General features: G+C 49.7%; 2 protein-coding genes across 3 annotated transcripts; one reads left to right on the top strand and one right to left on the bottom strand.

Moving 5' to 3' along the window:
• Positions 1-50: 50 nt before the first annotated feature.
• Positions 51-9,737, top strand: LOC131122135 (nidogen-1-like). Its single transcript, XM_078793278.1, is given in 19 exon segments — positions 51-299; positions 969-1,271; positions 1,352-1,578; positions 1,643-2,961; positions 3,042-3,182; positions 3,943-4,185; positions 4,241-4,441; positions 4,524-4,757; positions 6,483-6,620; positions 6,681-6,804; positions 6,806-7,014; positions 7,670-7,906; positions 7,977-8,149; positions 8,229-8,355; positions 8,416-8,587; positions 8,713-8,870; positions 8,938-9,061; positions 9,149-9,261; positions 9,384-9,737. Coding segments are annotated over 19 exon segments (4,566 nt in total). The 5' UTR covers positions 51-92; the 3' UTR covers positions 9,500-9,737.
• tbce (tubulin folding cofactor E) lies at positions 9,399-13,021 on the bottom strand. 2 transcript variants are annotated; one of them, XM_058065367.2, is made up of 17 exons: positions 12,949-13,021; positions 12,668-12,784; positions 12,479-12,563; positions 12,246-12,410; positions 11,994-12,079; positions 11,790-11,889; positions 11,630-11,732; positions 11,478-11,554; positions 11,294-11,386; positions 11,134-11,198; positions 11,006-11,070; positions 10,783-10,935; positions 10,577-10,715; positions 10,425-10,493; positions 10,270-10,329; positions 10,106-10,197; positions 9,400-10,014 (listed from the first exon to the last, which is right to left on the bottom strand). In XM_058065367.2, exons 2-17 carry the CDS (start codon positions 12,780-12,782, stop codon positions 9,919-9,921), a joined length of 1,563 nt encoding a protein of 520 aa, XP_057921350.2. In that variant the 5' UTR covers positions 12,783-12,784; positions 12,949-13,021; the 3' UTR covers positions 9,400-9,918. The 2 variants fall into 2 exon arrangements, with proteins under 2 accessions (XP_078649767.1, XP_057921350.2); XM_078793641.1 differs by lacking the exon at positions 12,949-13,021 and having other exon boundaries at positions 9,399-10,014; positions 12,668-12,942.
• Between the last annotated feature and the right edge of the window lie 167 nt (positions 13,022-13,188).

Below are 13,188 nucleotides of genomic sequence, written 5' to 3'. Positions count from 1 at the left end.
CCCCGGAGGTGTACTCCAGACTGCGCGCTCCATTCATCCGTCGTCCCCAGTTCCCCAGTGACGCCCTGATTTGCTTGTACTCCAGTACCGAGATGCGCCGGTTCCGGTTCAGCTTGTGGTCTTGGTCTTGTGTGCTGAGCCTGAGCCTCCTGAGATCCAGAGCTCTAGAACTGGACCAGCTTTTCCCCTTTGGAGAAGAAGCAGGAGACCAGCAGTTGAAGTCCGGCTCTGATTCCACCGCCGAACTTTCCCTCAGTGGATCGCTGCTGCTCTTCAGCGAGAACTTCCACAAAGTTTATGTGAGTATTTTTTCCTCATTAATTTAATATCTGTTATTATTAATGATTACTTTTTTACTTTTATTTTATGAATACAAGCAATACCAGCAGTAAGTAATAAGTAATTTAATGTTACTGTTTTGAAAAAAGTTAGTTTTAGTCACATGACAAATCAAACCGCAATAAAACTAATGATTACTGATTAATTCTAATTAATCATTACTTTGTCTTGATCAGTGCTGACATGATTGGGAGTCATTAGCATTAAGTTCATGGACACACACCTGTGTGTGTGTGTGTGTTGACAAAATAAAAGTGATAAAAGGCACATTCCTGAAGTCATGTGACCTAATCCAGATTGGAGGAGGCGTGGTCAAATCTGAGGTGTCCTCCACCCAGCTTCCCTCCCCCGCCTAGACAACAGGACTCTTAAGAAGTCTTTTGTGTTGCCTTCAGGCAAGCTCGGACCTTTTTCATCATCTACTGTTTGAGGTGGCTCGCCATCTTGCTAGAAGATCAGCTAATCACCGGAACTCCATCACCAGTCACATGGGCCACCATAACATGCTAATGCTCCGTGCTAACAATGTGTTGTCCTTTTGTCATCATGTAAACAATTAATTAGCTATTAGCGACGACTAGCATAGATGTTGGCTAGCATGAAAATAAAAACACTTCATGTGCTCGCAGATCAACACCAATGGATTCGTGTCCGTGGTGCAGCCTCCGGCCGAGAAGTGGTACCTGGGCAAGATGCCTGCGTCTTTCAAGATGGTGGCGCCGCTACTTGGAGACCTGGACACCAGCGATGGGCGAGGTCGGGTCTACTTCCGAGAGGACGCGGACCCTTCCATGGTGAGTCGAGCGACGGCGCACGTTAGGAAGGCTTTCCTGGTGGACGACGCCGTAGAAGCATCCAGCATTCTGGTGGTCACATGGGAGAACATGGCCGCCGCCGGGACGTCCGATAGAGGGGATGGCTTGGACGTGGAGGTGAGACACTGAGCTGTTCTTCTGCTGCTTGTGGTACTCAAAGGTCTTAGCTAGCTGAGATAACGTCTCGATCCCCTTAGAGAAACACCTTCCAGATGGTGGTGGTCTTCATGCCATCCTCCACGTGCGCCATCCTGCTGTACCCTGCAGGTGGCCTGCAGTTCCTGTCCACCGTAGTGGCGGGCCACAAGCACCCCCTGGAGGCCGGCTTCAACGAAGGCATGCTGCAGGGATGGTTTTTCAACCATCAAGGGGTCTACTTCCGCACCACCACGAACAACGAGACCTCCATCGCGGACCTGGGAGAGTATGTGACGTCACATGACGTGGAATTGTCGTTCCCGCATGATAAACATGTCCCGTTTTAACAGGAAGACCAATGCGGCTCAGATGGGAGTTTGGGTCTATGAGATCGGAGCCAAGCCAGAATTTGTTGACATCCGACCAGGAAACGCCACAATGTTGCCACGGCAACAAGAGGACATACCAACGCATGTAAGTCAGCTAACCACAGTGATGGAAGGCCTGGATGTGTTGACGACTCAGACTCCGGTACATAACCAAACCGGTCGCCCGAAGTCTGAGATCACAACAGTTGGGACCAACATGGACGCTCTAGAACCAGAAGAACTGGTGACCCAGTATCCCCAACCTGAGACCAACGAAACATCAACATACAATCAATCCGACTGGGACCAGCAAACCAACTACAACCGATCTGATCCAGCATACCATGAAAGTCCAGAACAACAAGAGCCAAGACCCACTGAAGAACCAGAACAACTTTCAAGAAATCCTGAACATTCAGATCAACCCAAAAACAGATACCCAGAACATAACAGACCTGAGTCAACATACCATGAAGAACCAAGTCAACCTGAGACAACATACCATGAAGAACCAGGCCAACCTGAGTCAACATACCATGAAGAACCAAGCCAACCTGAGCCAAGATATCCTGACCAACCCAAGTCAACATACCATGAAGAACCAAGCCAACCTGAGTCAAGATACCATGAAGAACCAGGCCAACCTGAGTCAACATACCATGAAGAACCAAGTCAACCTGAGACAACATACCATGAAGAACCAGGCCAACCTGAGTCAACATACCATGAAGAACCAAGTCAACCTGAGACAACATACCATGAAGAACCAAGCCAACCTGAGCCAAGATATCCTGACCAACCCAAGTCAACATACCATGAAGAACCAAGCCAACCTGAGTCAACATATCCTGACCAACCTGAGTCAAAATACCATGAAGAACCAAGTCAACCTGAGACAACATACCATGAAAAACCAAGTCAACCTGAGACAACATACCATGAAAAACCAGAACCCCCCAAACCAAGATATCACAACCAACCTGATCAACCAGTCTCAACATACCCAGACCAACTGGAGTCAAGACACCAAGAACCAATTGAGTCAACGTACCACGAAAAAACACAACACCCAAATCAGGGATCCCATGAAGAACCCGACCAACCAGGACAGAAAAACCCAGACCACCGTGATCAGAACTCTTCGGACCGTCTTGATCAGCGATACCAAGATAAACCCGAACCAAGTTACCCTCACCAGCCATCTGCACCTGAGACCAGACACTCTCCAGTCCGTGATCCAGTAGAAGCTCGCTACACAAAGATTGTGGTTCTTGATGAAGATGACGATCTGGATGTGAATGGTGACCCACTTACTGGTCTTGATGAGGACTCAGAACCAGGTGTAACAAAACCTGATGATGTTGTTTTCTCTTCTTCATAGTCTTCGCCTATAATTTGGACACGTGTCAACACAACAGACACAAATGTTCCGCTTTTGCGGAATGTCGGGATCACCGGGACGGCTACTGTTGCCACTGCAGGCCCGGGTTCTACGGCAGTGGGCGGGACTGCGTGGCAGAGGGTAGGTCCATGTTGGCTTATCACGCAGAGGCTGGATCATATTACACAACGTTTGATTCTGTTTGGGGGCTGCACGGTGGTCGAGTGGTTAGCACGCAGACCTCACAGATAGGAGACCAGGGTTCAATCCCACCCGGGTACTCCGGTTTCCTCCCACATTCCAAAAACATGCTAGGTTAATTGGCGACTCCAAATTGTCCATAGGTATGAATGTGAGTGTGAATGGTTGTTTGTCTATATGTGCCCTGTGATTGGCTGGCTCGCCCGAAGAATGGTTGTTTGTCTGTGTGCCCTGTGATTGGCTGGCTCGCCTGAAGATGGGGTGTTTGTCTATATGTGCCCTGTGATTGGCTGGCTTGCCCGAAGAATGGTTGTTTGTCTATATATGTGCCCTGTGATTGGCTGGCTTGCCCGAATAATGTTTGTTTGTCTATATATGTGTCCTGTGATTGGCTGGCTCGCCCGAATAATGTTTGTTTGTCTATATATGTGCCCTGTGATTGGCTGGCTCGCCCGAATAATGTTTGTTTGTCTATATATGTGCCCTGTGATTGGCTGGCTCGCCCGAATAATGTTTGTTTGTCTATATGTGCCCTGTGATTGGCCGGCTCGCCCGAAGAATGGTTGTTTGTCTATATGTGCCCTGTGATTGGCTGGCCACCAATCCAGGGTGTACCCCGCCTCTCGCCCGGAGACAGCTGGGATAGGCTCCAGCACCCCCCACGACCCTCATGAGGATGAATGAACGCTTCTGTTTGCAGGCAAAGCTCAAAGGATGAACGGTAAAGTCCTGGGACGCGTGTCTGTCGGGTTCCTCGAAACAGAACTCAACAGCGACTTGCACGCGTACATCGTGGCCAACGAGGGGCGAGCTTATGTGGCTGTAAGCAACATCCCAGACACCTTAGGGCCCTCCCTACTGCCGCTGTCATCAATGGGAGGAGTCATCGGGTGGGCCTTTGCATTGGAGCAACCGGGATTCCACAACGGGTTCCGGCTCATTGGTGAGTCATCACGTTTAATGGCGCCGGTCATCAATAACAATGTCGCTTCGCACAGGCGGCGTCTTTTCCTGCCAGGGGGAGGTCATTTTCCAGCCCGGGAACGAGCGTCTGAGCATCAAGCAGGAATTTCACGGCATCAACGAACACGAGCACCTTGTGGTCAGCACCCGATTGGAAGGACAACTTCCTGCCGTCGAGCTCGGGTCTACGGTCCACATCGGCCCCTATCAGGACATCTACTCCCACCACAAAAACCGTAACGATCACATGATTTCACATCACATGCTAGTAAAGATTAGCCAAACATGGCTGAAGGTGTAAGCGTGTTCTTCTTCTAGTGATCACTTCGTCCTCTCAACGCCACTACACCATCACCTCACCGAATGGCGACGTCAACACCGGAAGCTACGAGTGGCGTCAAACCATCACATTCCATGGCTGCCGTCACGACCAGACCGGCGGAATGGTGCCGTCCAGCCAACAGCTGACCGTGGATCAGATCTTTGTGATGTTTGACGCCGGTCACAACCTGACACGATCTGCTACCAGCAACAAGATCGGCTCCGTCCACGGTCAGGGAACCTTCATCTTCTAGTACAACATGTGCTACTGAAATTAGCCTTGATGCTAGCACCGGTTTCCTCCTACATTCCAAAAACATGCTAGGTTAATTAGCCACTCCAAATTGTCCATAGGTATGAATGTGAGTGTGAATGGTTGTTTGTCTATATGTGCCCTGGGATTGGCTGGCTCGCCCGAAGAATGGTTGTTTGTCTATATATGTGCCCTGTGATTGGCTGGCTCGCCCGAAGAATGATTGTTTGTCTATATATGTGCCCTGTGATTGGCTGGCTCGCCCGAAGAATGGTTGTTTGTCTATATATGTGTCCTGTGATTGGCTGGCTCGCCCGCAGAATGATTGTTTGTCTATATATGTGCCCTGTGATTGCCTGGCTCACCCGAAGAATGATTGTTTGTCTATATGTGCCCTGTGATTGGCTGGCTCGCCCGAAGAATGCTTGTTTGTCTTTATATGTGCCCTGTGATTGGCTGGCTCGCCCGAAGAATGGTTGTTTGTCTATATATGTGTCCTGTGATTGGCTGGCTCGCCCGAAGAATGGTTGTTTGTCTTTATATGTGCCCTGTGATTGGCTGGCTCGCCCGAAGAATGATTGTTTGTCTATATATGTGCCCTGTGATTGCCTGGCTCGCCCGAAGAATGATTGTTTGTCTATATGTGCCCTGTGATTGGCTGGCTCGCCTGAAGAATGGTTGTCTATATATGTGTCCTGTGATTGGTTGGCTCGCCCGAAGAATGATTGTTTGTCTATATATGTGCCCTGTGATTGCCTGGCTCGCCCGAAGAATGATTGTTTGTCTATATGTGCCCTGTGATTGGCTGGCTCGCCCGAAGAATGATTGTTTGTCTCTATATGCGCCCTGTGATTGGCTGGCTCGCCCGAAGAATGGTTGTTTGTCTATATATGTGCCCTGTGATTGGCTGGCTCGCCCGAAGAATGATTGTTTGTCTATATGTGCCCTGTGATTGGCTGGCTCGCCCGAAGAATGGTTGTTTGTCTATATATGTGCCCTGTGATTGGCTGGCTCGCCCCTGAAGAATGATTGTTTGTCTCTATATGCGCCCTGTGATTGGCTGGCTCGCCCGAAGAATGGTTGTTTGTCTATATATGTGTCCTGTGATTGGTTGGCTCGCCCGAAGAATGGTTGTTTGTCTATATATTTATACACCTGGGGAGGTGTTCAGGGCACCTCGGTCTTCGGGGAAGACCGAGGACACGTTGGAGAGACTATGTCTCTCAACTGTCCTGGGAATTTCAGGATCATTCAGGAAGTCACTGTGGAGAGGGAAATCTGGGCTTCCTGCTTAGGTTGCTGCCCCCACGTGAGCCCACGTTTTTGGCGCAAGGACGACTGGAATGTTTTTGTTGATATTGATGTGTTCTTAGCACAACCTTGCTATGAAGATAAACGAGCGGAATGTTCCTTTTGTGTCGTCTTGAGCTGATAGGTGGACATTTCATGGACATTTAGCTTCCGTTTAGTTGGATAGCTTCAAAGAAAAAAACGTCCATGCATTTCTTTCGTGTGTGGAATGAAGACGTCGTCAAATGTTGCATGTGTTTCCTCAGCTGGGGGGGCAAAGGTCAGCAGATACCTCAAAGGGGAGACGGGGACCCATGTTAGCAAAGCAAACAGGACTCAGCGGGAAAGACGAGGGACATCTGTGTCCACTTTCCTGTCAGGACATGACTGACCCGCTCTTGTCTCCGTGGCAGCTCTGCTTCCGGAACACAATCCCTGCCTGACGGGAAGACACGGCTGTGACGTCAACGCCGTGTGCCGTGCAGGACCGCAGCTCCACTTCACCTGTGACTGCGCTTCGGGGTTTTTCGGAGACGGGCGGCGGTGTCAGGGTGAGACGGACTCATCATGGCGAGACATCTTTTGTCTTTATGCTCATATTTGATTGACAGATGTAGACGAGTGTCAGGATACGTTGGGCGTTTGCGGACAGAACGCCGTCTGCATCAATCATCCTGGAAGTTTCCGCTGCGAATGCGTGTCCGGTTTCGTCTTCGCCATCGATGGGACAACATGCGTTGGTATGTTCGGTGCTCAACAATTTCCTGTCCCACTGTGGGGGTGTTTTTTTAACCTTTGACCTTTCCTTCTGCTCAGATGTGGACGAGTGTGAAACGGAACGCTGCCACAAGGACGCCGTCTGCTTAAACACGCTAGGCTCCTTCCGCTGCCAATGTCGCCATGGTTACCACGGGGACGGTGTCCACTGTAGCCCCGCCTCCTCAGGTAGGTGTCTCTTTACAAGCACCTGGATGTTGATTTTTAACTAACTTAACCGGCACGGCGGTCGTGTGGTTAGCGTGCAGACCTCACAGCTAGGAGACCGGGGTTCAATTCCGCCCTCGACCACCATCTCTGTGTGGAGTTTGCATGTTCTCCCCGTGCATGCGTGGGTTTTCTCCGGGTACTCCGGTTTCCTCCCACATTCCAAAAACATGCTAGGTTAATTAGCGACTCCAAATTGTCCATAGGTATGAATGTGAGTGTGAATGGTTGTTTGTCTATATGTGCCCTGTGATTGGCTGGCTCGCCCGAAGAATGGTTGTTTGTCTATATAAGTGCACTGTGATTGGCTGGCTCGCCCGAAGAATGATTGTTTGTCTATATATGTGGCCTGTGATTGGCTGGCTCGCCCGAAGAATGGTTGTTTGTCTATATATGTGGCCTGTGATTGGCTGGCTCGCCCGAAGAATGGTTGTTTGTCTATATGTGTCCTGTGATTGGCTGGCTCGCCCGAAGAATGGCCACCAGTCCAGGGTGTACCCCGCCTCTCGCCCAAAGACAGCTGGGATAGGCTCCAGCATCCCCCCGCGACCCTCGTGAGGAAAAAGCGGAGCAGCAGAGTGCGATATCTCACTCTGAGTCTTTTCTGTGTCCTCAGAACGCGAGAAGAGCGCATGCGAACGGGAGCGCGAGAGCGCCATGGCGACCTCATCTTCTTACGGCTTCTTCTCCTTCATGAGGCGCCCCGCCGCGGCAGTGCCGATTCCACAGTGTGAGGAAGACGGCTCGTACCGCTCCACGCAGTGTCACGAGAGCGTGGGACAGTGTTGGTGTGTGGACGCCGATGGCCGGGAGATTACCGGCACTCGAACCACGAGCGACAATGCCCCCTTGTGTGAGTTTACACTTTTGTCAATCGTTTCTCCGATTGTGTCCAGGAATGTCAGGAATGTCTTCCCATACAGGCATCCAACGTGCCATCACTCCTGCTCCCATCGGACCGACGCCACGACCCGATGTCCACCCCGTGACCCCTGGAACGCATCTACTGTTCGCACAGAGCGGGAAAATCGAGCTCCTTCCTTTGGACCAATACGGCATGAAGAAGAATGACGCCAAAGTTCTCCTGCATGTCCCCGTCAGTCAGCGTCCGTCCTTCCTTCCACTTCCTGTCACCTGACCTTGTTGACAAATTTCATCTCGTGTGGCATCTTCAGGATCGTGTAGTCATCGCGTTGGCGTTTGACTGTTTAACCCAGAGCGTCTACTGGAGTGACATCACGGCGCCCGCCATCAGCAAGGCTCATCTCGGTGGAGGAGATGTTGTAGCCGTGGTCACTGAAGGTAAGCGCGCCACCTAATGGAGCAACTCCTGGATCATCTTCTCATGTTCTTATGGGTCAGACCTGCAGAGTCCTGAAGGACTCGCCATCGACCATGTGGCCCGTCTCCTGTTCTGGACCGACTCGGTGAGGGACACGGTGGAAGTGTCCAAACTGGACGGCAGCCAGCGCAGAGTTCTCTTTGACACGGACCTCGTCAACCCTCGGGCCATCGTCACCAACCCCGCCTACGGGTCAGTCAGACCAACGTAGTACTGCTGTTGTGGTTCTAGTAATCTATTACCAGTAAAAAGATCTAATACTGTTACCATGGTGATATGAATGTTGCATCATCATAAAGGAAGCTCCGTGTGTGCAGGCAGCTCTTCTGGACAGACTGGGACCGAGACGGTCCAAAGATTGAGATGTCCAACATGGACGGGTCGGAGAGGGAAGTTCTGGTTGAAGACAAACTCGGTCTTCCTAACGCGTTGACATTTGATTTCGACACCCAACAGCTATGTTGGGCGGACGCAGGTGGGTGACATGTGACAGGAAGTGCCTGTAGAAGCTTCTAGATGTAACTGTTGCGTAAACCGTGCAGGAAGTCGTAAGGTGGAGTGTTTGGATGTGGCTCACAGACTGCGGCGTCAGATGGTGGAGAAGATCCAGTATCCCTTTGCTGCGGTATCAGTGGGGAGGACGCTGTACTACACCGACTGGAGGAGGTACTACTCGCCCCCGCTAGCACCCGCCTGCGGCAGTTAAGTGACATTACATCATCGACGGACATGTTTTTGTTTGGTTTTGATCAGGGAGGCCGTGGTCGCTGTTGACCTCCACTCGGGAAAAGAGACCGATGACTTTCTGCCGCAGAAACGTTCTCGACTCTACGGCATCACCACAACCACGACGCGGTGTCCGCAAGGTATGCTTGTACTATTCTACATTCTTTACATACTGACATCTTGTTATGCAATGCTAGCGTGAGAACTAGCACGGCTGCTGGTCAGGTGACATCACCGACATCACATTTTTGTTTTCTTTCAGCGTACAACGTGTGCGCCGACAATGGCGGTTGCGCTCACCTCTGTCTGCCGCGCCTCGGCGGCTTCACGTGTCGCTGCCCGGATGATGGCTGTGCGGCGGTGGCGGCGGCAAAGTAAACAGCTGATCATGTGACGTTGAGTAATATTTAACTTTTTACACTGTGATGAACAATCAAAAACTTTTTTTTATTAATAAACACTTTTATAACAATTATTATTATTGTTGATGTTATGGAATGGTGCTAATGACGACATCTTTCCATGATTAGGGTTTTTATGTTTTGATTAATTTCTAGTAAAAATGCTTTATCATAAAGATAAAGTTGGTCTTTTATGTTGATTTTAGTGAGATGATTCAACAAACGTCATGTATATTCTATTTTCTTTCATTGACTTAGTTTATTAAATATTGATCAGTTTGAGGGCGTGGCTAAAAATGAATGATGATGTCATTCATTGGTGACAAGCGCAATGAAGATGAAGGTTGACATTTAAGTCTGTGCGTGAAGTGTGTGTGTGTGTGTGTGTGTGTGTGTTTAGAGCCAGCGCACCAGGACGTGGTCTCCGTCGTCGATGGCGTAGAAGAGCAATGTCTTCAAGTCGCTGTCCATATCGAATTCTCTGTCAGCAACCTGGGGAAAAAAAGAAAAAAAAAACATCATTCTCACGTCATCATGTGACCATTGATGTGGGCGTGGTGTCAACACATTAGCAAGCAAGCACCTTGGCGCTAGTGTAGCTGAGCCTCAAGTCGGCCGAAGGAACCTTTATGAGTCTAGACAGGAGACCTTTGACCTTCTGGACCTCCATGGAGGCTGCACACACACACATGATAATATTATGGGCTGCTGGTTGCTTAGCAACCCAACTTTTTTTGACAGCTTTACCCAGAAGCTTCTTTTCCACGGGCCTTCTGTCGCCGCCGTCAACAAAGATAAACGTAATGTCTGCGGTTGAAAGTGAAGACGAAATAATGGCGGCAGTCAGTCATTACACAACTTTCCATGCGCCTCCTGCTGGCCAATCACAGGGCAGGACTTACTTAACAGTTGATTTTTAAGCGCAAACGGTTGCCGCTTCTTCACTTCGCCTTCTTCTGGGGCGCCATATTCTGAGACAAGTACACAACTTCAGTACTGGCGACATTGTATCGTTGAAAGGTCATCGATGTAATGATTAGTGGGCGGGGCTTACTGTCAATCAAGCTCATGTAGCGAGGATGCTGACGCGTGAACTCCTGGCTGAGATGACTCTTCCCCCTCGCCTGCAGCCATTCCTCGCCAAACATCTTCAGGTAGTCACACTCCGCCCCCTTCCTCTCTTGAGGGTGGATCTGCCCGTAACCATGACAACACAACCATGACCCTAAGCACGCACACACACACACACACAGGTCTCACCTTGCTGTTGTTGAGGACCTCTAACCGTCCCAGTTTGGCGATAATGATCTGATTAGCGGTTTGAGGGTTCCGGTCGCTGCTGGCCAGCGGGTTGCCGCGACAACAAAATTGAACCAAAGCGGGTAACTTGCCCAGCTCGTCAATCACATTCCACTGACGACATAATGTAACAGCATTAATTCTAAAATATGAACGTGCACTTCCTGTGAATTTTAAAGCTCACATCAGTGATGTTGTTGCGGGCCAAATTGAGGTTCTTCAGTGACGCAAACATGGCGGTCCGGCCTCCTGCGGCACAAACACGCAGATGACGTCAAGTGTACGTGAAGAACAAGCATCATGTGAGCGTACCTGCAGCAGCATTATGGAACCGAATGTTGGAGAATCCGGTCTCGGTCAAAAGTAACTGCTCCAGTCTGCAAACACACGTTATGAAGAAGCTGTAGTTCACATGTCAGCCACAGGAGGCGCTATTTCTTCTTCTATTGAATATCTTTATGTCCTAGTTGACCTGGGCAGAGAGGCCATGTTAAGCAGGCTGTCCTGGTCCACCGGGTTTTTGGACAAGTTGAGACATTTGAGTTCCTGCAAGACGCCCTCAGGCCTGAAAGAGGTCACACCGCACACATTAGCAGTTAGCGCGGCCACGCCCACTCACCGCCAAACACCCAGGATGGGGTGTGGGCGAGTCTCACCTGTGCAGCTGCGTGATGTTGTTGTTCTCCAGGATAAGCTCCTCCAGCTGCGGCCACATGGGGGCGCAATGCAGGATCTGAAAGGAGAAACCAATTTAATCCTGAATGAAGATTTATTTCATGGTCTAGAATGCTAACATGCTAACATGTACCTCAGTCCAGGTCAGCTCGCAACTGATGAGCGTGAGTACTTTGAGGTTGGAGAAGGCTTGGCAGTGGCTCACAGGTTCCGAGGGTAGACGTAGTCTGTTAAAGCTACAAGACAGGGTCAGAGGTCACAAGCAAGCGGCGGCGAGAGGCGTAATCCGGTACCTGAGCTGAAGAGCCTCCAAATGTTCTAGCTGACGACCGATGGCGACCATGTCGTCCCAGCAACACAGCAGAGAGGAACTCAGGTCCAACAGGCTCACATCTCAAAACCGCGTTAAAGGTCAAAACATGGACGCCAGGTAACTTTCACAATAAAAGCTTCCAAATTGACAAAGAACAATGAACTAAGAACGACTAAAAAGATACTCGGTGTCGTCTTCTGGATCTCTCCGTCTTCTCCAGGTCCGTTCACATCACAGCCGTTAAGAAGAACTGTTTGAAGACTTTCTATACTGAAGCAGGCATGCGGACACACACACACACACACACACAAGGTTGTTTTTCAAGATGGCACTCAACATAACAGTGATGTCATAAAAGTGCTCAACAACTCATCCACGTGATACAGCAATGTAAACACGAACATACATGATGATGTTCATGTGTCTTCACGCGCACCTGCGTTCCTTGAAGGCCGCCCACTCCAGAGTTTTGGACGAGATGCACATCTCCTCGCTGAGCACAGCTTCAGCGTCAAAGTGGTACACACGCCTCACCGCCGTCAGGTAGTCCGACCCAAAGCTGGCCTTGGCGGGACGCACGAAGGAGCCTCCTTTTGGGTATCTGACAGGAAGTGAGCGCTAGTTTAAAGAACACGGACCTCTGTATTGGGTTGCGTTCATGGGACTTACCTGCATGTGAAGTACTGGACTCCTTCATGGCGGCCATCATGTTTGCCTCTGGTTGGCTCGTCCCACTCCACCCCCAGCCACAAGCCTGGGACACACACATACACACATACACACATACACACACTCAGCACCATGTACAATAAATCAGTAGTGACCAAGTAGGCTTCATCATAACACATCATATAATACCTGCCGTGGGGGGAACCACACCCACGAACCGCACCGTGGCCCGCTCCCCGTTACAAGACACACGCCTGCCCACCGCGTTCTCCGGGACCTCCGGTTCTGTCTGGTCTGCTGCCATCACTGGGCTTGAACGCACGATTTTTGTGACGTAGAAGAAGTGACGTCCAGTTGTATCAAGAAGTTAAGTCGAGTAGCAATATACTTTAATTAAAACGTAATCATTTATTCTCCATGTCCCTCAAAGTAAAAGGAATAACAGAAATAATGTAGTCCAAATATGCTACCTGTTAGCTTTGAAGCGAGACAGCAGCGACGCTAATAAACATCTATCATACCGGAAACACGTAGAGGACGTTTTTAGATGATGCACACCTTCTTGGAAAACTTGAATTTTCAATTGAATACTATATCGTTCCAATAATTTGTAATATTATTAAATATATGTCATATTGATGTAAATATGTGCTGAATGTGACATTACGAGTCAGAAATGGACGCAAGTTATTAAATGTTCTCTTTGACCG

Source organism: Doryrhamphus excisus, linkage group LG9 (assembly GCF_037039965.1).
Source record: "Doryrhamphus excisus strain RoL-2023G ecotype Guam linkage group LG9, RoL_Dexc_Guam_v1.1, whole genome shotgun sequence".
Classification (NCBI taxonomy): domain Eukaryota; kingdom Metazoa; phylum Chordata; class Actinopteri; order Syngnathiformes; family Syngnathidae; genus Doryrhamphus; species Doryrhamphus excisus.
The sequence above is the reverse complement of the archived record's forward strand: the minus strand, read 5'-3'. Positions and strand labels throughout refer to the sequence as shown.

Coding starts and splice junctions, on each gene's coding strand:
- tbce (XM_058065367.2), bottom strand. CDS start 12,782: ATGGCAGCAGACCAGACAGAACCGGAGGTCCCGGAGAACGCGGTGGGC. Junction 12,080..12,245: donor GCGGCCTTCAAGGAACGCAG/GTGCGCGTGAAG, acceptor TGCCTGCTTCAG/TATAGAAAGTCTTCAAACAG. Junction 10,936..11,005: donor CCCGCAACAACATCACTGAT/GTGAGCTTTAAA, acceptor TTATGTCGTCAG/TGGAATGTGATTGACGAGCT.